We start from the raw sequence: 22,097 nt of genomic DNA on the forward strand, positions 1-22,097 counted from the left end.
ATGGAAACAAGAGCAATTCCCACTTTGTGGACTACAGCAACAGTTTTGCCCCTTTATAAAAGCGGTCTAAGAGACCAACCGAAAAACTACTGCCCAATAGCATTACTAGATGTTATTGGGAAGGTCCTTGGGTCGCTTTTACTTGATGTTGATACTTTATAGGAAAACAATCATCAGCAACCGAGAAAACGTACTAAGTAGTATCAACATCGAAACCAGGGAAAACAAAGCAAACTATTGGCAAACTGGGTACAAAGAAAGCAGAAGATTTTGGAGGAAATATCTAGTTCTGAAGAAGAACTCATACAAAATCCCTCAAAATCGAAACAAAAATTGAGTGAAAGCGACTGGATGCAGACGACTTCCTTGATGACAAGAAGCTCATTAACAAGCCATTTGCCACCAGCAACAAGGGGATTAAATGAACTGCCAACATACATGACAAAAATCACTAATAAGATCTCGAGGAACACTTTTCTATGAATACAATTGAATTTATTAATGACCAACGAGATCAGGGATATAAGACCGCTGGCTTTGGATAATACCTGTCGTTTCTGCAGAAATAAGGAACAAAAAGAGACAATCAGACATCTACTATCATGTACAGGGCTGACCCCCTTAAGAACCACCCGCATGAAACACATATTCCAAAACCTGCGGATATGGGACAAGGAGGAATGGTGGCTCTGCTTAATTGAAGGAGAGAATACCTGCTATGGGATAGCGGTCTCACAGTTCTTCCAGAATTTAAAACTCCAGGACATAAATTAGAAAATTAAAATGGAAGAGAACTGTTATTGATTGCATTGTTCGTGGTTTCTTCATAACGATGAGGACTTGGGCTAAGTACATTTAAACCTGCTTCAATTTTCAAGAACAATTTCAATTTTTCTTAGGAGGATGATCTTAAGGGATGAAGAACTTGTAAAAATGTCTTTGTAAATTAAATCAAGTAAAACAAAAGAAACAAATAGATTATTCTATGGAAATTGAAAAGTGAGCAAATGCCAGAAGTGTCACAGTGAATGTTAGACGTACAACAAATGCTGAGAATGGAGAGACTTATTCTATGCAGAGATAAGAAAAGAAGTTTGTATGAACAAATTTGGGAAAGATTTTTAGAATTGTGATATTCATTGCTTAAAATTCATGGTTGGGGTATGAAATACTTAGTAAATTTACCACAATTATGTGATTGGACTGTGAAGAAGGGTGCCTTATTTATTCTGTATATATGATTGAGTTTAATTGGAATGTTGAGTTGTTTAAGTTTAAATTTCAATAAATATGTAATTACTAAAGCGGTTGCATGAAGTTCTTGGTAAATAGAAGTCTAAAGGCATCATTATGAGTTTGGCAATAGTGGTAAAATATTCAGTATTTGAAAATACTGCATGTTTTACCACTCTAGGAGATCTGTTTCCAAAACTTTTCAACTCTGTCTGCTTTTTGTGGAAGGAATTACGGCCAAACAAAAACACGAGCGCATGTGGTATTACCACCTACAGCATTAAAATGGAGTCCCATGTGCACTGCATGCAGTAACAGTAAATAGGTTTACTGGTATTTCAGGGGTAATACTGCCAATCTCGTAATGAAACTCTAAGACTTTGAGCTTCATTGACCGTTTTAGTTTGTGCCTTTTTAATTTTTGTTTGTGCCATCAGTTTTGGGCCAGTTTTCATTTTCCATCAGTTTTCTTCAATTGTCTTTTTTAGGATTTTAAACTTTCCTGCAGGTGACATTCTTAGCCTCTTTTTCTTCCTTTCAGTTTTCCAGTCTGAAGGGAAATGATCAGTCATGCCCAACTGTCAAAGAGGAGCAAACTGCAAATTCAGTGAAGGAGCATAGATGTCAGTGAAGGCACAAGTGAAGACTCCAGTGACGGGACCACCCACTGAACTTCAATTAAACATTAAAAAAATTTTTGAAAAAATAGAGCGTTCCTTACCAAAGGTCACAATGACCAATTGGAATACTTCGACAAGTGGCAAGAATAGCAAAGGTTTCATAGCGAATCCCAAAGGCAAATACTGCGTTGGCGATGTATTGACTGTGCAGTATGACATGTACGACCACTTGGGCAACAGGAAGACCTATGGAGGGGACTTCCTGAGGCCAAGAATATTTACACCAGAAGTCAATGCAGGAGCGACTGGAAAGATGGAAGATTTTAACAATGGCACCTACCATATACATTTTACCCTATCCTGGGAGGGCCAAGTTAGGGTTTCCACTCAGTTATTTCATCCAAGTGAAGGAGTTGCTGCTCTGTGGAGATCTAGGCATGCGAGTTTGGGGGTCCTAGGTTTCCAGGGTCGTTTTAAAAGTGCAACTGCAGAAGCCATCACTGAATGTGGCTTTAAGCTGGAGACAGATAAGGAGGTGTGCGAGTACATTGACCAGAGAGATGAAGAAGCTTATTACTGCATCAAGCCCCCCAATCTGCCCTGCGGCTCCTTGAATGACATGAGGGCAGTGGACTTGCACAGTTCACACCTCAGTGCAGAGGAGCGACCGCTTTTTGAGAGGTAAGCATCCATATGAAGGGCTACATGCTTTGGTGGTAACAGTAAACACAGGCAGAATTTGCAAATATCACCTGTTTTACGCGAGAATGATGTATGGGGTATTAATCTACCAGGTGCACTATTCCTAGGAATGTCGCATGAAGTAAATATCGCCTGATTCTGAGGACAAATGCATGATGAAAAGTTCTCCAATTTAATTCCGGCCTAAAAGGTGGAGGTAATAATTGTAAATGACCCCTCCAGGTTTGATTATTTTCCTTCATGCTGTGTGGACCCTAAGAGGTGGAGGTAATAATTGTAAATGACCCCTCCAGGTTTGATTATTTTCCTTCATGCTGTGTGGACCCTAAAAGGTGGAGGTAACAATTGTAAATGACCCCTCTAGGTTTGATTATTTTCCTTCATGCTGTGTGGACCCTAAAAGGTGGAGGTAACAATTGTAAATGACCCCTCCAGGTTTGATTATTTTCCTTCATGCTGTGTGGACCCTAAAAGGTGGAGGTAACAATTGTAAATGACCCCTCCAGGTTTGATTATTTTCCTTCATGCTCTGTGGACCGTTTTGAGGGTGTGAAAGGGCCACTTTCTGAAAACTGTACAGTGGCAGCAAGATGTGCTGCTGTCCACCACACGTTGCCACTATTGAGACGCGGTTGGAAAGGGATCACATCTGGTTATAAAATAATGTCTGCAGACTTTCATAACTACTGTAGGCAGAATTTATGGAACCCTGCATCTATTACTGCCAACCTGGCAGATTTATCACCATCCCTGTGATTCCGAGAAATGTCTGAATGTGGTCATGATAATTACTATATGCAGCAAATCTTGGGGGGAAAACGTTTAATGAGGGATTTAGGTGTTAGAAGCAAAAAAAACTATATTCTATGGCATACAGAAGGTGAACACGGTCACTGCCATTCGATATATACATAAGGCCAAATGTAAACAATGTTCAGTTGTATAGAATTTTACTGAACAGATGTTTTATTGTATGTTTATTAACTTTTCATTATAGGTCTAACATTGGAGTCGAGATCACCCGCAACCTTGAGTCGATTGATGTTCATGAATGTAATAGTGAGTGCACATGTATTTACAATTCTTTTTGCGAATTAAAATTATTTGAAATATCGTAGTTCTGTTCATTAAAGCTTGATGTCAGGAAATCACCAGCTGCACCTCAAAGGCTTAACCCTGGAGATTAGTTGCAACAAATCACTGTTACTTTTAGGTCCATTTGGAGCAGTTACACGTTTTAACATGGTTGCTCTCCTGCCTTTCTGAATTTTCGAAACACTATGATTCCACCATTGTTTTATGTACCTATTGAGTGACCTAAACAATGTGCACAATGTTGTTGAACTAGATGGCCAACTATATTGCCTTTTAAGCCCACAATATGTCTGTCGTTCATTAGGTGGAACGAGTTTGTATTTGAGGAGGCAAGATTAAGGGCTTCATTGTGAGTTTGGAGGTAGAGGAAAAACAAGCAGTATTTCCAAATACCAGCTCTTTTCTGCTCTGGCTAATTATGTGTTGGGTAGGAAAACAGCCTGCTTATTAGAGGAGGCTTTACCTTCACAAAAAAGTAGCAGTAATGGTGCTGGCAGTATTACTGTTATGGTAATTCCACCCCTCCCCAATTAAGTCCCACTTCAGATGAGGAGCAACAAACATCCCGAATAGGGCAGTGATTTCCCATTGCCACTGGTGGTACTGGCAATGAGGTTTGCTAATACCACCAAACTCTTAGTGATGCCGACATTCTGGAAAACTTAATTCTGCTCCAGGTTCTCACTTATGGGCATGCTCGCTCTAATAGTGAAGGGGCGATTTAAACCAGGCACCATCTGCTTTCTTAATTTGCACTAGTGTCCTAATACAAACAGATATTCTTTCACTGAAATTGCACAAGGGCAGAATTTGTAATAGTAACACAGTTCTGCATTGGCATTAGGGCAAACCTTGCCATGGTGGATAATTGCATTGACATTTTTTTTTTTGCAGTAAGACAGTTATTGCCCTACGGCCAATGCCAAAATTGCACTTGCACGTGTGCAAAACATCTGTAATATGGTCCTAGAATTCGAAAGTTTAAATCTGTAAAGCGTGTAGGACTAGATTGTTGGACAAAGTTTGACTCGCTATCCGAAAATTAGAAATCTATATCACTGTAAAATGTTACTCTTGATGGATGTCTTATTCTTGCAATACTTGTTTTGAAATATCTACAGTAAATATTCAAAAGTATACGTTTCTGAAAACATGGATCTGAATAATGATTTTGAAAACCATTTTTAGCAGTGAGAAATACGGATTTTCCTAACTACAGAAGACAAGGGGGTACACATTTCAGACAATTTATCTTTAACAACACCACACCCCACCACCATGACAGATAAGCCTCTTCAAATCGAAAGTGAGAAAAAGGCAAAAACGTTGGATTCAGAACACATTGAAGCAGTATTAACCACCTCCACTAATGACTGGGACACTGAGACCGGAGGGGCAGAGGTTAGGTCATCAGAGAGTTAAGCTAGGAAGCAACAAATAATCAATTGGTCTCATTTTGAGTTCAGACATATTTCCTTTGGAAACAATGACCAATTCAAATAATGTTACCACAAGCACTAAAAAGAAGTCCCATAGGACTCCAATGGAATTGCATATTATTGCATCTAGGAATGGTTTTGTGTGGAAGAAATATCCTTCACACAAAAACAGGTCGTTTTTACAAGTTTCAATTTGAAAACACTACATTTGGCGATGCAGTAAACATGGCAGTGCTCCCGTCACCGCCACTTTTTTATTGCTTCGCCATCTCTAAAAGAAGCCCTTTGCAGTGAAATGGACGATGCAGAAATGTCCAGAAGCTTCCCATAACTATTATCCCCAAACACGCTACTTTCATCATATATATTTCCCCGACAGGCTGCCTTCACCGAGCGGCAGCCTGTCAGGGACCACTGCATTAAGGTAAAGAGAGGGATTGGGGAGGTGGGAATGCGTGTGTGTGCACGAATGTATGTGTGTGGGGTGCATGCATGTGCTTAGGAATGTTTATAGCGCTGGGAACAGGAGGGTGGCTTGGGAGTCCGGCGGCCGTGGCAAGGTTATCCTTGCCGAACAAGCAACAGGATGTGGAGGGAGGAGGGCAGAGGAGGGAACAGGGGCTACTGGGGGATGCACCTCGCATTGGGAGTGGCGAGGAATCGAGTGCACCAAGGGAATGATGTTTCCTCACAGTGGTGAAAATGGCCTGCATGGAAACATATTTGTTGCCCCTAGCCCCATTTTACAGCTCTCAACTGCTTCCTTGCTCAGTTTGCGCTACCGGAAAACCCCTACATGCCTTAGGAAGCTGTTTGGAAGGAGAGAGGGTCTTCCCACCCCCCTAGGCGGTACCAAATGAGAAATCAACGCTTCGAGAGCACATTCGGGGAGCAGGGGGGATGGGGATGCATATAGAGGAGTGTGCGCGACCACATTAGTGCATGCATTGCAAGCTATATGGTAGATGCGGGTGTAAACATAATCTTGGCAAACGGCAGACATCTTAGAATTTAGGCCCAGGCGTGGCGAACAGCATTATGAGTGTTAGTATTAGATCCCTTGCATGAGCGCGGACACCACCTCCACACTGTCCAGGATTCAGAGATCCAGAAAATCCTCTATTGTCCAAGAAGTTACATGCCCTCACGCCCTTGTAAGAATGCCACTTGCAAGGCCATGAGAAGGGAGCAGAGCGCCTCTTGGCAATACCATCCCACAGAATAGATAGCAAGGCCCTCCTGCCCCCAACGATCCCAACATGAGAAATACAGCTTTGCATTGCTTTCATCCTGAGACGCCCGCATGCCACAGCACCATCCCAATCCAGATCACCATCCAAAAAACATTTACACCCCTCGATCGATCACTAAAATCAGAAGGCAAGTCTATCACGCTTTCAAAAATTGGTCATGTGATTTGTGCAGCGATTTGCAGGATGGCGTCAAGTTATCCTCTGAAGATAGCTTAGGGGCAACGTGCTCGCCTTGGAAGCAAGACGACATGGAGCAACACAGGTTCGACCCCCGGGTCTGTGTTTAGAAACCACTGGGTATTAAATGCATTATAAATAACCTATCATATCATAGCCTAAAATGAGGGTGGAGGACCTTGGGGGTTGCTGATCTGTCTGCGAGCGAGTGGAGCATGTGAGTTAGTGTGACCCCGGCTCTCCCCGGGCTCATCCCTGTGTATGCCAGGTGCATTCTTACAGCGATAAAATAACATTGTTTTTGCAAGTAGCTAATTAATTGTTAGGCCAGCTTCACCATGGATGACGAGCCCAGTGATGCCCACGTGAACAAAGATGGACAGATGAAGTCGTACCAATGGCCTGGCATCCCATATGGAGGAGACCCTACATGTATAGGGCTCTTCCAACCCATATTGTAGAATTCTACTATATGTAATTATGTCATCAGTGATGTTGTTTGTGCTTATAACGTGCTGCACATGCCTACGGAGACCAGAATGTTTGGCGGCAGAAGAGTTCTTTGCTGATGCACTTCTATGTACAAATTAATACGTGTTATCCTTGCAATCGGTGTATTGAGCCTTATTCCCTAGTCGGTTGTATTGTTTCTGGTGTGAGCGTGCAGGGGTGTGCCTTCATTTGGTGACCCCAACGTGATCTCAGTGACCCCTGCACTGATGAATGCTTCCAGGCTGCTTCTCCGAAGGGGCCATGCTTACCTGCAGCGACACATGAGGGTCAAAGAGGAAAATGTAACTTTAAAAATGGTGGACAAATCTGGGATGGGTTTGGTCCAGCCCCCTTACCCCGAAGCATGGCTAGGTGCGCAGCTGGTACCCACTTATAAGGGACAGGTGTAGACCCTCACTGTAAGTGCAATCCTGGAGGAGCGGACGACACAGTATAAACGCACACAGCCCAGTTTATCAAGGTGAGTAGCAGGAGCAGGAGGCTCATGTTTGGAGAAGACAGGAAACTGGAGAGTGGTGGAAGAAGCAGAGGCCGGAAGGTCGGAGGAGGGTGAAGATGTGGCAGCAGTGTAGAGCAGGAGGAGGTAGAGTTAAGAGGGTGAAGCAGGACGTTATAATAGCAGAGGGAAAGAGTGGAAATGAGGTGGTGCTCTGGGCTAAGAAGAGAAGAGGAGGTGGTAATCTCAGGCGAAAGGAGTGGACAGGAGGAATTATCAAAGGAGGTAGGGATAACAAAGGAGGAGGTGGTGAGAGTTAAGAAGGTGAAGGAGGGAATTGGAAACATCAGCAGGGTGGTTGCAGGGAGATATGACGTATCAGGACACGGAAGTGAAAGTCAAAAGGTTGTGGTAGGAATCAAAAAGGAGTGAAGAACCCAAAGGGGATGTTGAAGGTGATAACCTCACAGACCATAAGTGATACAGAGGAAGCAACATCAGGGCGGAGGGAGTGACATGAGGAGGAAGGAACATCACAAGATGGAGATGGCAGAGAAGAGGCTGGAAGCATGACAGGGGATAACGAGGAGAAGACCATGCACAAAGAAAGAGGAGGGCTTGAGTTAGTCTCTGGCGGCCGAGACCAAGGTAGTTGATGTGATAGTTTTCGGAGAGGTGGCTGAAGAAGAAAGAACATCCGGTGGCGATGGAAGGACAAAGATAAGGGTGACAACCATCTTTTAGATAACAAGAGCAGGAAGGTTCTGTTGAGCCTTGTTGGACCCAGGCAGGGCCAGATGGTGAGAAGATGAATGAGTCAGGAAGATTGTTGTGAGGCCAGAGAGGCGGGGGGAGAATCGGGCGGAAACCCAGACAGCATGAACTGACTCACCTACCTACTGAGCTTTATGCCTGGGTGTACCTTGGAGTACAGGACCACAGAGAGCCCATATCTTGATCAGACAAGAGAAGAAGGGTTTATGTCATCCTAAAACCTGCACTGCTAGAAAAGGGGTTAGCAGCCTATCTTGAACTATACAACTGGACACTTGCTCCAGAGGCTATCAAAGCCTAGGAACCTGAAAGACATTGGATAATCTGTGGGTCTCTGAGGGGAAAACAACCTGATCCAATCTGGGAGAGAACCATCCTCACTATTATTTATTTTGGGAAGTTCCAATTTTCTTATAAACCTAGCCCTTTGTGTAACAAATTGTGACAGAGTCCCATCTGTGAGAGTCTAAAAACCTTAGCTTTTTTATTTTTATTAATAAAATGATGCAGGTAATTCTGTTTCTGAAAGGGAGGTCTACTAATCAGAAACCCTTCATAATGTTAATGTTAAAATGATAGTGCAATCATGTGCCTTTGCTAATACAGTCTCCTGACACTCCCAGCATCAGCCCTGCAGTGACAGCAGGACAGGATCAAGGGTCTCGTATGCAGTCCTGGCAGTTGCTGGAACACAAAGTTCCAACAGCCAGAGGTGGCTCTTTAATCATCTGCACCACTGATTCAAACTATAATAAAAGTGCATCCTTGTCAGTCTGGTGGCACGATCACATGTAATTATAAGCCTTGCCTGGTTATGATATGGTGGCTACTAGGGTCACACAAATATACAACTGCAGCCTTGGATTTCATATTAGTGTCAACTTGGTGAGCAGTGCTCAGCTCTGCCATGGCTGAAGTGTATTAGCTCTCTGGCTGTATGTCTCAACTACAGCTATGTAGGACCATGGCCAGGAAGCTGCCCTGTAATCCTTGTGAGGAAAGCCTACACCTTCCTTTCAGGACACGGGTACCCTCTCTTAGCCTTAACCTATTGTACATACACTGTATACATTCTCCCTGGCTTATGAAGCAAGGTCTTCTCCAGCCGATAACAAATGGCAGCATTGTAACACTAAAATTGAAGTTCCTCAAGGCCACCAATGAACCTTGTCTTTGCCCCTCATCCTGTCTTTCACACAGGTAGGAGTGAGGAATGTTGATCCCACACAAAGCCTGTGCCAAGCAATAATGTGAAGGGGTCATGTGCACAATATACACAAGGCCACTATCTTCATTCCAGTGCTGGTCTTTCAGCCCTCCCCAGGCAGTTAGTGGCCTAAAAGAGCATATCTCTGTGTTCCTGTTGCCATGACAAGCTAGAACTGGGATCTCAGTGACAGACCACCTTTTGTTTTGTGGGTGTGTGCGAGAGAACAGGTAAGAGGAGTTTGTGTGTGTGTTTAGGTGTGCGAGTGTGTGCAGATGTGACTATGAGGATAGTGACATGAACCGAGACTAATTTAAGACAGCTTGTTAGGCAAGATTGTATGCAGAACCCTTTGGGTGACTACAATAACTTTGACCTCCTGGCAATAGGGACCCAACCTTTGGTATAAGTCTGAACTACACAGGTTGGTAGTGTGGCTGCGCAGCCAGGCTTGTCTCAAGAGGGGTCAATGTGAGCAGTAAGGTTGTGACACAGAGTTTCACAGTAGCACTTATTCAAATAAACATTTACACTCAGGGTTTCTTGATAAAACAATTATTCATTTATTTCACAGTCAGTTTTATAAGCCTTCTTCAGAAGGGAGCAATATATGTAACAATTAAAATACACTTCAAAACACTCTGTTTCTCTGAATCAGATGATACCAATTGGGGATGGCACACAGCTACCTCCTACACCCTCAGGTGACTTAAATAGCTAGGACACTGTGGACATTGATTTATCACTGGTACTTTTAGAGCAATACTGAGTTTGGTGTAAAAGATACAATAGAACAATAAAACAAAGGTTAACAAATAATTCATAAACGGGGAAGTACTTTTTAAAAACTTCCAATGCAGAGTGAGTTTAACCCTTTCCTGCAAAAAGATAAAGCACAGAGTCAAAAGTAAAGAGGAGTCTTTCAGGGAGCCAGGACAGCCAATGTTATTTGCACAATGTCAAGGGGAGCTGAAGATCTTCTCTGCAGGTAGGTAAAAAGTCTTGCAATTTTTTTTTAAATGTTTGTATAAAATAGAACACTTGAAGGGCCACAAGCTGGGAGGCTTGTGAGGGGTGAAGCTTTATCAACCCTGTAAGTTAACCAAGACAGGTCTCGACAGAGAGCAATTAAGGCTGCACAACAAGAGGTAAGTTCTCTTAGACTTTACAGTACCTCTGGTTAGAAGAAATGGTTCCAGCTGGCTTCTGTTCCTGTTCAGCTCTGCAGATCCTGTTGTTCCTTAGTCTCAGTCGTGGGGACAAGAGGGAGAACATCTGGGGACTCCTGCTCTGCAATGGGAAGGCCAGCAGCAGCAATGGGCAAACTTCAATTCAGTGGTTCTTCAGTGTTTCAGCTCCTCGCGTATGACAGCAAATAGCAACACCGCGGTTCTCGGAAACCACTTCAGACTTTGCTTGCTTCTGGTGTCCAGCACTCTGTTGAGGTGGCTCAAGCTTGGTCACACCTGCATCAGGGAAGTCAGAAGCATCTTCCTAGCGCTCGGGTCTGACTTAAAAGCAACGCACGTAATCTGGAGTTCCTCTCCCTGGCACTTCGGTTCCAGCAGCAGCAGCAGTGGAAATACAACCAGCTTTGAGAGGATGTCCAGAGAGGCCTACTTTGGAGTTGATTGGTCCAACCAACTCAAAGGGCGAAGTCTCCTTGCAGGGCTTCTCTAGTCGAGGCGATTTCTGAGCTTCAGCACAGCAGCAGGGCTTCACTGGGCAAACCAAAGGGCCAGGAGTTGCAGCAGCCATCTCTTCCAAGTTCTTCTTCGGATTCCTTCATCCAGTGGTCGACTCTGCCTTCCAAGCCAAAAAGCCTCATCTTTTATGCAGGTTTTCTCCCATTCATTCCAGCCTCGCTGTCAATCACACAGCAGGGTGGCTGTCCTTGCCGGACAGCCAGGGAGCCAATCACCTTTGGGTGCATTCCTGTAACCAAGGGGATTAAGCACAGGGAGTTTCAGGCACCTCCCTCACTTCCTGCCCGTACCAGACATACTGGAGCCAGAGGCGGGCTTCACTCGTGAATCCTGCCAAAGACAAAATGAACAAAGGGACCAAACCTGGTTTGGTGCCCAGAGTAAATTGCAGGAAGGACCTTTCAAACAAGAAATGGAGACCAGGGCCATTTTGACTAAGCCTTACTGTGGCTGCAAACACAGCCTGAGGTAAAAACATGCAATGGTACTAAAAAGTAAACCACTGCCACCAGCCATTAATTGTAGAAAGGGTAACATGCAAATGTTACATGAGAAACTAGCCAAAGGGGATGTTAGTAACCCCTCTAGCACCCTGTGGTTAGATAGTGTGTGCTGGGTCTAGAAAGTTACAAAATGTAAGTAAAGTCAATTTCACTTCACTGCTCTTGGAAACAGTATTTTATTCAAGAGAAGGTATTTAAACATTTGGGAAATCTAAGAGACTTCCCTGTGCCACTGCATTGAAGGTGCTGTGTGACAGAATGTAAAGATGATGCCTATGCAGTTTGTCAGACTCCAAAGTTGAAAGAAACACAGAGTCTAAATCACAACAAAAATGCATGAGAGAGTGAGAAAAAGGGCTCACTCTCTCCAGGTTAGAAATGAAAAGTCCTGAAGTCCAGCAAAAGAGCTGGGGGTCTCTAAGGTAGAAGGGAATATGCACATTTATGAGAATTCTCCCTAACACAGCTTTTCATATCTCATATGAGAAAAGGTGCTCTTTACACAGACACAACACTTCAACATATAATTTAGTGTTTGTAAGCCCAGCAGATCAGCCAACAACCAGGAAATGGTGTGTTTCCTGCTCAGGCAGGTCAGCCGACCACAGAACTGTCACCTAGCAGCCTTTTAACCTCACACAATTAGGTGTTATCTCAGAACAGTAGTTTAACCTCACACGGTTAAGTGTTATATCTGATAAGGATTCAAGAACAGGAAATTGACAGACATGAACAGAAGCATTGTTCACATTCGCAAAGTCAAGGCCCATAGGTTACAATGGGCAGAACTGGGTAACAAGTGAGAAAGATGTCCCTTGACAACAGACAGCCAGTTAAGATAGCCTGCAGAAGCATACGATTCTGTGATGTTGCATAACTTCACAAAATGCCATAAGATTACAGTGAAGGCATTAACTAACAGGTACAGAGATTTCACTTTGAGATGCAAAAACCCATCTAACGTAGTTTCACATAGGAGTTCTACCTCGAACAAACAAAGTGACAGGCTAGCTCTAGCTCTCTCACTGTTCCAAACAGCGCATATGACAAACCCACATGTGCAGGGCCGCCCGGTTACTTGGTAGATATATAGCCCAGCACAAGGAAAAGGAGGGAGGGGAACGGCAGCAGACTTGCCAGTCCATTTCAAGCCAGAGGTGCTGGGGAGATGTGCAGAGCAGCAGCAGCATAAGAGCGAGACAGCCAGTCCCAGCTATGCAGAGCTCGTCAACCTTAGGAGGAGCGGTTTCATTTGAAGCACACTCTTGCTGTGTGCATGGAAACTGAAGGCATGTAGTGCAAAGTAGCTTAGTGAGATATATAGGCTACGCATGCTTTTAAACTAAACACCAACAGTTCTATTATTTACCCATTCAAACATGCTCTTTGCCTACATGGGAATCTTGTTCATAGGTGTGATGTTATGTCATGTTTTATCTGCTTTTGCTTTTGCTTATTTAATGAGAATGAGAACCCTCAGAAGATAGGGGGTCATATTAACTGCATTAACATGATAACTCCTGTGTCAAGTGTATAATTCAGAGCCATGCACCAGAGTGGTATCTTTTTGAGTCTAAGAACTTTAAAATTCCTGACTGTATAAGTTTAATCATGTTGATGAGCACATGAACCTAGGCATACCTGTCTTTTATCGCTGAGACACATCCTAGGGGGAGTTTTGACATGAGTGACTGATGACCAGGGTCTGTTTTCACAGCCTCAAATGAGGTGGAGATAAGAGGGTTGTGGCCACGACTAATCATAGGCAATCAAGACAATAGTCTCATGTATTTTATTGTACATGCAGTGCATGAAAAGGGGGTTCTACAGTAGCAATGCAGACCTATATCTCCGAGCCAGACTTCATTGTTTTCTCTGGACAGACACAGCATTAAAATCTGTCTAACAGCGGAAATACTGAGATATGCTGATTTTCTTTTTATTTTGACACACTCAACATGAAATAGTTTTTTTTTACAGTAGCAATGCTATGCACTGAAATGGAGGATTGGGGGCTGCCCCAAGCCTTGTAGAGCACACAGCATGGACACTAGCACAATAGTGTCTGCGTAAACTGCACAATTTGGAGCAAAAAAGAACAAATGCCAGCACACATGCACACTATCCTCATTCATACATCTGTGAGCATGCAGGGCTTCTACCACTCATGTGCCCACTCCAATACCTATAGCCACATGTTCTCAAGCTTTGAAGCAATCTGGGTCTGATGCCAGCACATGGCCGAGTGCTAGTATTATACCTGCTGCATTGGCTCCCAGTAGTCCCCAAATCCCCCACAAGATGCTTACCCTTACCTATAAATGCATGGCCGATAAGGCTCCTCAGTACATTAGCCATCATCTCTTAAAGGCCCCCACTCTGCGCACCCTTTGTACCAAAGATTTTAACAAAATGATTGTACTCAGATGCATGCTCAAACATTTCGGAGGCACCTGATTTCAAGTCTATGCCCCCACATTGTGGAACTCCCTCCCCCATATCTGCAATCTTCCCAGTCTGACCAGCTTTAAGAAGGCATTAAAAACACACTTTTATTTCATTCTAATGGCGAGGATCCCCCGCACTGCCCTTTTGTTTGGTCTGAAATCTTCTTCATCTTCCTGACTCTGTTCCCTTCTTCTGGCGCACTGAGGCCTATGGGCGTGTTGTGCACTAGAAATATTAAATAATAATAATAATAGGTCTATAAGCTGGACAGCATTTAAAACATAAATACTCCTACTAATAGCTAATACCTAATCTGCAAGTGCTGGAGTATGGAGTTGTGCTTATGACCATTAATCTTGCTTACAAATCTTTGTGTGTCTGAGGAATGGGACCAAATCAAATAGCAGATGTTCCCAAATACAAACCAACATTAGCAGTACATATAGGCATGCAGGGTAAGGCAAGTGGGCAGGTGAGCCAAGCCACAGGATTTTATGTGGGCATGCAGAGAATGAAAATGTGTTTTGCAGTAACAATCCTAGCATATATTGATGAGTCAGGTCACATGTTTTTCTTTGGGCACACAGAACATACAAATATGTTTTACAGTGACAAAGCTGGCCTACATTGTGGAGCCAGGCCACATTATTCTCTTTTGAGTACACCAGAGTATGGAAATGTGGTATACAGTGGCAAAGAGGGCATATATGTTTGAGCCAGACCATAGTATAGACATATTGGGGCTGATTATAAGTTTGCTGGATTCCCCGCCCGTATTACCGGAAGGATACCGGCAAACTGCACTTACCATCTCCGCCACCCCATATCCTGATATTACCAGGATATTAAGGGGCGGCAGAGTGCTGCTAAGTTCCCATTCCCATGGAGTCCTGCAGGACTACATGGGATGGGATTTACTGAATCCCTGGCACCGTTACTAACGGTAACAGTGATTCAAGCATTTGTTTCCTGGTAGGGGCCTGAACTCCCATCACGTCATGCCTGCCGGGTGATCCATGGCCCCCACCGGCAAACTTGAAGTGTGCCGGTCCGGCAAAAATGCCAAAGCCGGAATTGCCAACTTTTTTACCAGACCAGCGCACTTGTAATGAGGCCCTACATAGAGTAGGAACATGTGTTTTATTGTAGCAATGTTGGCCTATATTTTTTTTTTACCAGGCAGCATGAAAGGGTGTTTTTCAGTGGCACTTTTGGCGTTCACTGATGCTTGCTTGATTTTCTTTCATGCATCATTGAAAAAGACCAGTGACTTTCTTTGAGCACAGTCACAATTAAATGGGTTGAGCAATTCGACTGCTGGCCCGACATCAGTTGGAGTACTTCATGTGCTCCCCTACAGAATCATCTGTAAAAGTTATCTTTTTTACCTTGTTAAATGTGTGTGCTAAAATGCACCATTTCGACCAACCATTAAAAAACGTTTTCAGGTGAGATTCCCCCTGAATTATTTTGACTCACTCTCTGGACTCACTCACACAGCCAATTCAGGGAAAACAATTAAAACGCACGCATTTGAAAAGTCCCCAGCTGCCGCTGGTCAGATACTCACTGCTTGAATTGAGAAAAATGATGCGAGTGTTGAAGGCGAATACACGCGCCCAATCTCTGCATTCACAGCAACACTCCGGACCTGGGGCAAGAGTTATTGGTGAACTAAACAAAGTGAGGTTTTTCTCCTCACAATCCTCTCTAAGATAAAAAACAACTGGCATCGTTAGTAACTGTAGGAGCAATCTTCCTCCACTCGTTCCCAGAACCCTAGGGTAGGCTCTTGCATTGCATTACCACGCCTTAGACCTGGTCCTGGCCACATCTCACTTGTTTACAATGGATTTCACTTCACCCATGGGAACGGGAGTATGCAGTGAATACCACCAATTAGGAAAAGATAAAAGGTGATTTTTGTTTGCTGCCACGTACATGATAACATACCCATTTAATTGGGAAGATCAGATGTTCATCCAATGCTTTGTTTTTCATTAATCTACTTCTTGGCTCTTCCAATCCTGGATTCATGATAACAAGCAAAAGTATTAGTTCCTGAATGCAAATAAAAAGTGGACAGGAGGAGCATCTGGCGTATAACAGTGGACATTATTGGCGTGTACATGGTCCATTCACATCTAATACAGAACAAGGGCAGCTACATTTGGATGTATAAAACAAGATTTGTCACACATATTTCCAGTAGGAGATTGACCTATGGGATGTTGTACAGACTATACAGTTTTATGAAATATCTAAGAAAGGGACGATTACAATCAAAAGGGGGAGGGCTAGTCCGGCCTCCTATTGGCGTATCCCCATCCTAGATTCAGCCTTCAAAATATTTGACTGAGCTTTGTTGACCAAATTGGAAAATTGGGCTAACAGTAACTGCATTTTGTCAACTGTCCAGTTGGGCTTTCGCTCATGGGTGGGCACAGGAGAGCAGGCCTTAAAACTTTAGCTGCTGATAACTAAATTAGAATATCTAAAACAGGAACCAGTATATCTTGCCTTCATGGAGCCAAGCAATGCGTTCAATAAGGGAAACAGTCAGAAGTTATGGCAGGGGATCAGTTCTTGGAGTGCCCACCTGTCCTGGTAAACCTGTTACTAGGACTCCATCTTGACACAAAAACGTGTGAGAAGTGGTATTAATGGACAATGCACAGATATGTTTTCAGTAAACACAGGTGTACGCCAAGGCTGTGTATTGGCCCACCTCCTGTTCTCCACCTATGTCCATGGGCTTTATCAGGTTTCGGTGCGGACGGAGGCTGGTGTACCAAAAAGGGGCAATACCGTTCTCCCAGTCCTGGCCTACGTAGACGGTGCTAATTGAACGTACGCCACGTGGTCTCCAATGGCTAATTATAACTTACACCGGTCATGAACGATCTTAACCTTCAAATCAATGCTGGTAAATCAGCAGTAATTATCTGCCATGCGAGTGGTCGTCAACTAAAAATGCACTAGGTTTAGCAACAACAGCACTATCCCGTTAGTCAAAGAATTTGATTATTTGGGCATTTGTTTTACTTCTAAAGGGGGATCACGTATCTTACAACAACCCACCAGATTTAAACAAGCTTTAGGGAGTGTAGCTGGCTTTAATAGAATGTGAAATCCACAACCAATTAAATTGATAAAAAAGTGTACTATAGTAAAGCAGTGTCTATAGCCAAATATGGTGCCTCTTTATGGGGCTATGTGATACGAAAAGATTTACAAGTGGCAAAGAACACATTTTTCAAAGGTCTGCTGGGACTGCCAGGTTAATTTTGGCATACACCTGGAATTAGGTGCCCCATTTTTGGAAGATGATGTAATGGTCCAAGCAATTTTGCATTGGCTCTGCATTTGGACCAACCCAAAGGCTGGGTTAACACAACTAATCCTAATGGAGATAATAGCCAAACCTACGGCCCTGAACATCCCATGGCTCCATTATGCTAAATGCGGCCTTGACAAACTGAATGCACCACAGAAGTATTTTAATTCCTATAACTTGACTCTTCCAGTTGCAAGGCAAATGGAATCTCGGCTTATTTTGCACACAACTGATTAGAGGGAATTGTTGGAATTTGTTAAAGCAACCAATCATAAGTTTTCTGTCATTTCCGAACTTTCCATCCAACACTATCTAGTATTGGCCAATGCCCCTAACAAGAGGAACAATATCCCTAGAGCAAGATTTAATTGTTTTCTGCTCAGAGCATATTCCTCTAAATAGTCAGGTGATGTCAACAGGAAACAATGCTTGCTCTGTCAAACACCGCTGGTAGAGGACATCCTGCACTTTACCCTTCTTTGCCCAGCCTATTCCATGATCAGAGCAAGAACAATCAGCCCAATATTATGTGAAATGAGCTTCGCCCAATGCCGTTCAGCCTTAATGTACCTGCTATGGGTTAATTCACCTCGGTCTAGTTGAGCGTTATTGTTGTATTTGAAGCAGGCTCTAAACAGAAGAACATTTTTAATGGCTATTTAACTTTTTATGTCTTTTTTGTACTTTGATGTTTTTTTCTTATTGATTTTCTTGTATTTATGTTTTTAATGATGATTTGGTGTGCGGCTTGTTTTTATGGAATTTATTCCAAAATAAATATATATTAAGTCATTAAATTATGTATTCATTTTATTTTTGTTTTTCGTTTTTTCCTCCTCAAGAAACTAAATCCAGACTGACAGAAAAATGCAGAACCGGAATGGAATCCCCTTTCCCTAGCGGCTATTTCTTGCAAAATAAATGGTATCCAAATTTCTGCAATATGGTATTCTACAAAACCCGTGACGATTACCTCCACTGTTTGCAGGGAAAACGTCTCTTTCTGATTGGCGACTCAACGTTGCGTCAGTACATAATGTACTTCACAGAACATATAAAAAGTAGGTTTTACATCAAACTTTTAATTTTTACCACCTATACACCTTTCTTCCCTCATCATTGCAGGATTAATTGTGTTATGCACTAAATTATCAAAAATACATTTAACTTAAAACTGAAATATCAAACGCTGTCAGAAGGGAGGGATTTCGGTAGAGTGCTTATGTTTGTGTGCTTCAACTCTCTGGAAAGCCTCTGTGTGTAGAGGGTAGAGTCAGGAGCACAGTCTATAGAAAGTGTGTGTGTGTGTGTGTGTGTGTACTTAAGAGCCCTGTTTGTTGGCTGAAAGTCCTCTGCCTGTTATGGGTGTCTCAGCAGAGGGTGCCCTGCATTAGGGTTCAGAAAATGACCTTCTCCAAGTTGATGGTCTTCTGGAGTTCAGTGTTGCTTTGCTGCATGCTCTCTTTGTGCTTTAGGTGTCTCACCCGAGGGAGCAAAGCATAGGGGTTGGGAGTTTCATCTCCACCAATCTCTGGGTGTGACTGACAGTAGAAGTGCAAGGAGTAATGACGTAGTTGATCTACAGTACCTTCACCTATTCTGCTTTCCACCCCCGCCCCACAGTACTTCCTGTAGAAGGGTTGTTTAGGGATTGCACCAGCAACACCCAGTGATGTGTAGTTGGTGGTTTCTATAGGATAGCATTAGTTGGGTGGCTGGTTGGGGGTTTCTATCTTTTGCTGCTTCCTCTACTGAGGTGGCCATGTGACTTTCCTAAAAGGCACGTTTTGTTTGTGTGTTGTGGCCAGGAGCATTGCATTAGCCGGCAGAGGGTATTCTGGCTGCTGGATGGCTGTAATGATTTATAGGAGTGGTATTCAGCTGTCTATGCTTTTGAGGCATTTTTATTTATTGAAAGGGATGCAATATCCAGGTTCATCTGTTTTCACATATAAAAGACAGGAGCCGAAGAACTATGCCACTATGCTTGCTTTGCATTTGATTTAATTAATCAGTGACACAATCGTGCTAAAAGGCCCAATTTTTTCCATTGCACTGTAAATAAAGCCCAACCTTCATGCTAGCTTATCTTCAATCAACATATAAAGATCAATTAAAACAATTATTAGCGCAACATTATTGTCAAAACATACTATAACAATTATCTTTGTGCCCAATTCCATATGTTTTCTGTTGGCTACAAGCAGGTTGCGGTTAGCAAAGGTTGTGCATGTGGCTACACGTGAATTCCGGGTACATTTTGAGCCACAGGGAATCCTATATGAGCTTTTCTCGCCTTACCAGGTATTATAATAGATTTATTTTTCTGTGTCCCATGTTGATGTCATCTTTATCTTGATTACTTGAAAGTGTGTGAAGTCTGGCAATCAGAAATAGAAGAGAAGTCTTTTACCAGATTTTGAAGCAAGATATTTGCACTGTTTGGTTATCCAGTAACCGGAATGTGTCAAAACAGCTATGTATAGTCGCAAGCATCGGAATATTGCAGTGGGGGGCAAATGTCCGGAAGTGCATATGGATCAGCAGATGCAACTGGTCACACACTTAAAATAGTCAAAAATACTGCCTGCAATTATGTGAGTATCAACTAGGTGTTGCCTTTGATAGCAGAGATGTGGAATCATTTGCAACAGGATTCTGAACAACCATTAGTGATATTTATAAATCATCAGCATTTGTTGTACCGGGATACAACAATGTGTGGGAATCAAAGGCAGTTAAGATAAATGTTCTTTTCGCCCAGTATAATTTGTCTAGGAAATGGAAAAGAACATGCGTTTTTGGTGGGACATGACTACTTGATCAACATATTTACCAAAGCTTCGACTGGAAAGGGTCAAGGCAATTTACCATAGTGCACACTTGGTAAACAAGTGTGGTTTAGGGTGTTGGGGCCAAGTGTGTCAGGGCAATTATTCTACCTGTTTTTACAACTATGCAACTGCCAGTAAATATGTAAGATAACTTTTTGTAAATCATTCCCCAAAACAAAATGTTTATTACAGGGATACATAAAACTGGTGTTGATCCAACCAGGTGAGGGAGGGCAACTAGCTCAGCAGTATAGTGATTCCACAATGCAACACAATCAATCTCTCTACCATATGCAGGCCACATGTGTTGGTGTGTACATGCTGTTTTCTTTCTGTCCACATGGAGCCTAATAAAGATGTTTTCCCGAGTAAGTGCTGCCAAATCCCTGCAGTGGGGGCGGGCCCTACTGCCATTTTTAGTTTTGGCTATTAGGTGGCGCCGAAAGCGCTACCTATAAAGCCAAAACATTTGTCATTAAAACAAGAGCTTTAACAAGAGAACTTGAAATAGGGGCATTGGATGCAGGTTTGTTTTTATGCTTTTCAATACAGGTTGGCATATGAGGATGGATCTGTGTTGTTTGGCCTATGCGTCCCACCCATTTACGCCCATCTCTAAATTAAATCAATAGGACTTTCCTCCCATGTCCACCCATCTTTGGGCAAAACACAACCCTTTCTGCACTCTTTGGCTGATTTTCTACTGTGTGGTGAAGTTGTCAGCCATGTTTACTTCCTACATGTGGGCCGTCATGTGTAAATGTTATTAAAAAGTGATTTTACTAGATTGATGCTTTAAAATATATTTACTACAGATCTAATTGTATGTTAAACATTTTAACGTATTTTGTATTTAAAATAAACAAGTTACTGTGATAATTACGTTTTGTTAGAAAATGTCCACTACTTGCTTGTGGGTGTGGGTGTCTAGCGTTTTCTGCTGTTAGTACCTGATTGGATATGCTATATGTTAATAGGCTGTGATTTGTTCTGCAGTATGTGATTTTTTCGGGACAGTAGCCATCACCCCCTGACCCCTGCATTGAGAGTCTGGTTTAGAGCTTGTGTCTTGTGTCCTTGGTACTAGTTTTAAATTACAATGTCAGAAATATTTTCTCCAATCTGACTGTACTTGTAATTTATATTCCATTTAAACTGTTAATCAGAAGTTCCCATTTATGTAAACTAAACTAGAGCTTGTCTTGGCTGACAGAGGCAGTTTGGTTGCCTGGTGTCACGCCTTCCTCATTACACTCCGTTAACCCTAGCTGTTCCCTTGACACAGCTTCTCCCTTGTACCCAGTTCCCCCAGACAGCCCCCATACCCTGCGGTCTTCTGTGCTCACCCAGGGCGGCATCTTGGTGGACGGCACTTTGGCTCTCCCGTTGCAGAGGGCTTACTCATGCATCGTTCCCGGCAACCGTGGCGTCTGTGGCCACAATGGAGACTGCGGTTTCCGTGGAAACGATACGCAAGCAACAGTACCATTCGTAACAGCTGAGCAATGCGGACCCAATCACTCGACCACGCAATGCTCCGCTCACGTGATCACAACGGGACGCTCATAAGGAAGCGATGCCCTAGAACAGTGCTTATCAGCTGTTCTCTGCAGTTGCTACGCGATTTCTCGACCTTGTTATCTCTGATCTTTTGGAACTTTGAACCTCCGCTTCGCCCTTGGATTGCTTTTGCCTGACGTCTGGATTGATCTATCCTGAGCTACTGACGACCACGGACTGTTTACCGGACTGCTCTTGTCTTTGCCCTTATCTTTGATGTTTGGCTGCCGACCTCGAATTGGTTAACGGATTACCTCTTA

The 22,097-nt window shown here is 43.1% G+C and overlaps 1 protein-coding gene across 1 annotated transcript in view; it reads left to right on the plus strand.

Annotated features, from left to right (window-relative positions):
- Nucleotides 1-1,854: 1,854 nt before the first annotated feature.
- Nucleotides 1,855-22,097, plus strand: part of LOC138487305 (NXPE family member 4-like) — an 80,439-nt gene continuing 60,196 nt past the window's right edge. The window contains exons 1-4 of the mRNA XM_069613913.1: nucleotides 1,855-2,534; nucleotides 3,553-3,614; nucleotides 13,433-13,445; nucleotides 18,299-18,504. Of these exons, the coding sequence (XP_069470014.1) occupies nucleotides 1,855-2,534; nucleotides 3,553-3,614; nucleotides 13,433-13,445; nucleotides 18,299-18,504 (961 nt within the window). The remainder of the gene's footprint in view (nucleotides 2,535-3,552; nucleotides 3,615-13,432; nucleotides 13,446-18,298; nucleotides 18,505-22,097) is intronic.

The sequence above is a fragment of the Ambystoma mexicanum genome, chromosome 9, assembly GCF_040938575.1.
Source record: "Ambystoma mexicanum isolate Mex_15411 chromosome 9, UKY_AmexF1_1, whole genome shotgun sequence".
NCBI lineage: Eukaryota > Metazoa > Chordata > Amphibia > Caudata > Ambystomatidae > Ambystoma > Ambystoma mexicanum.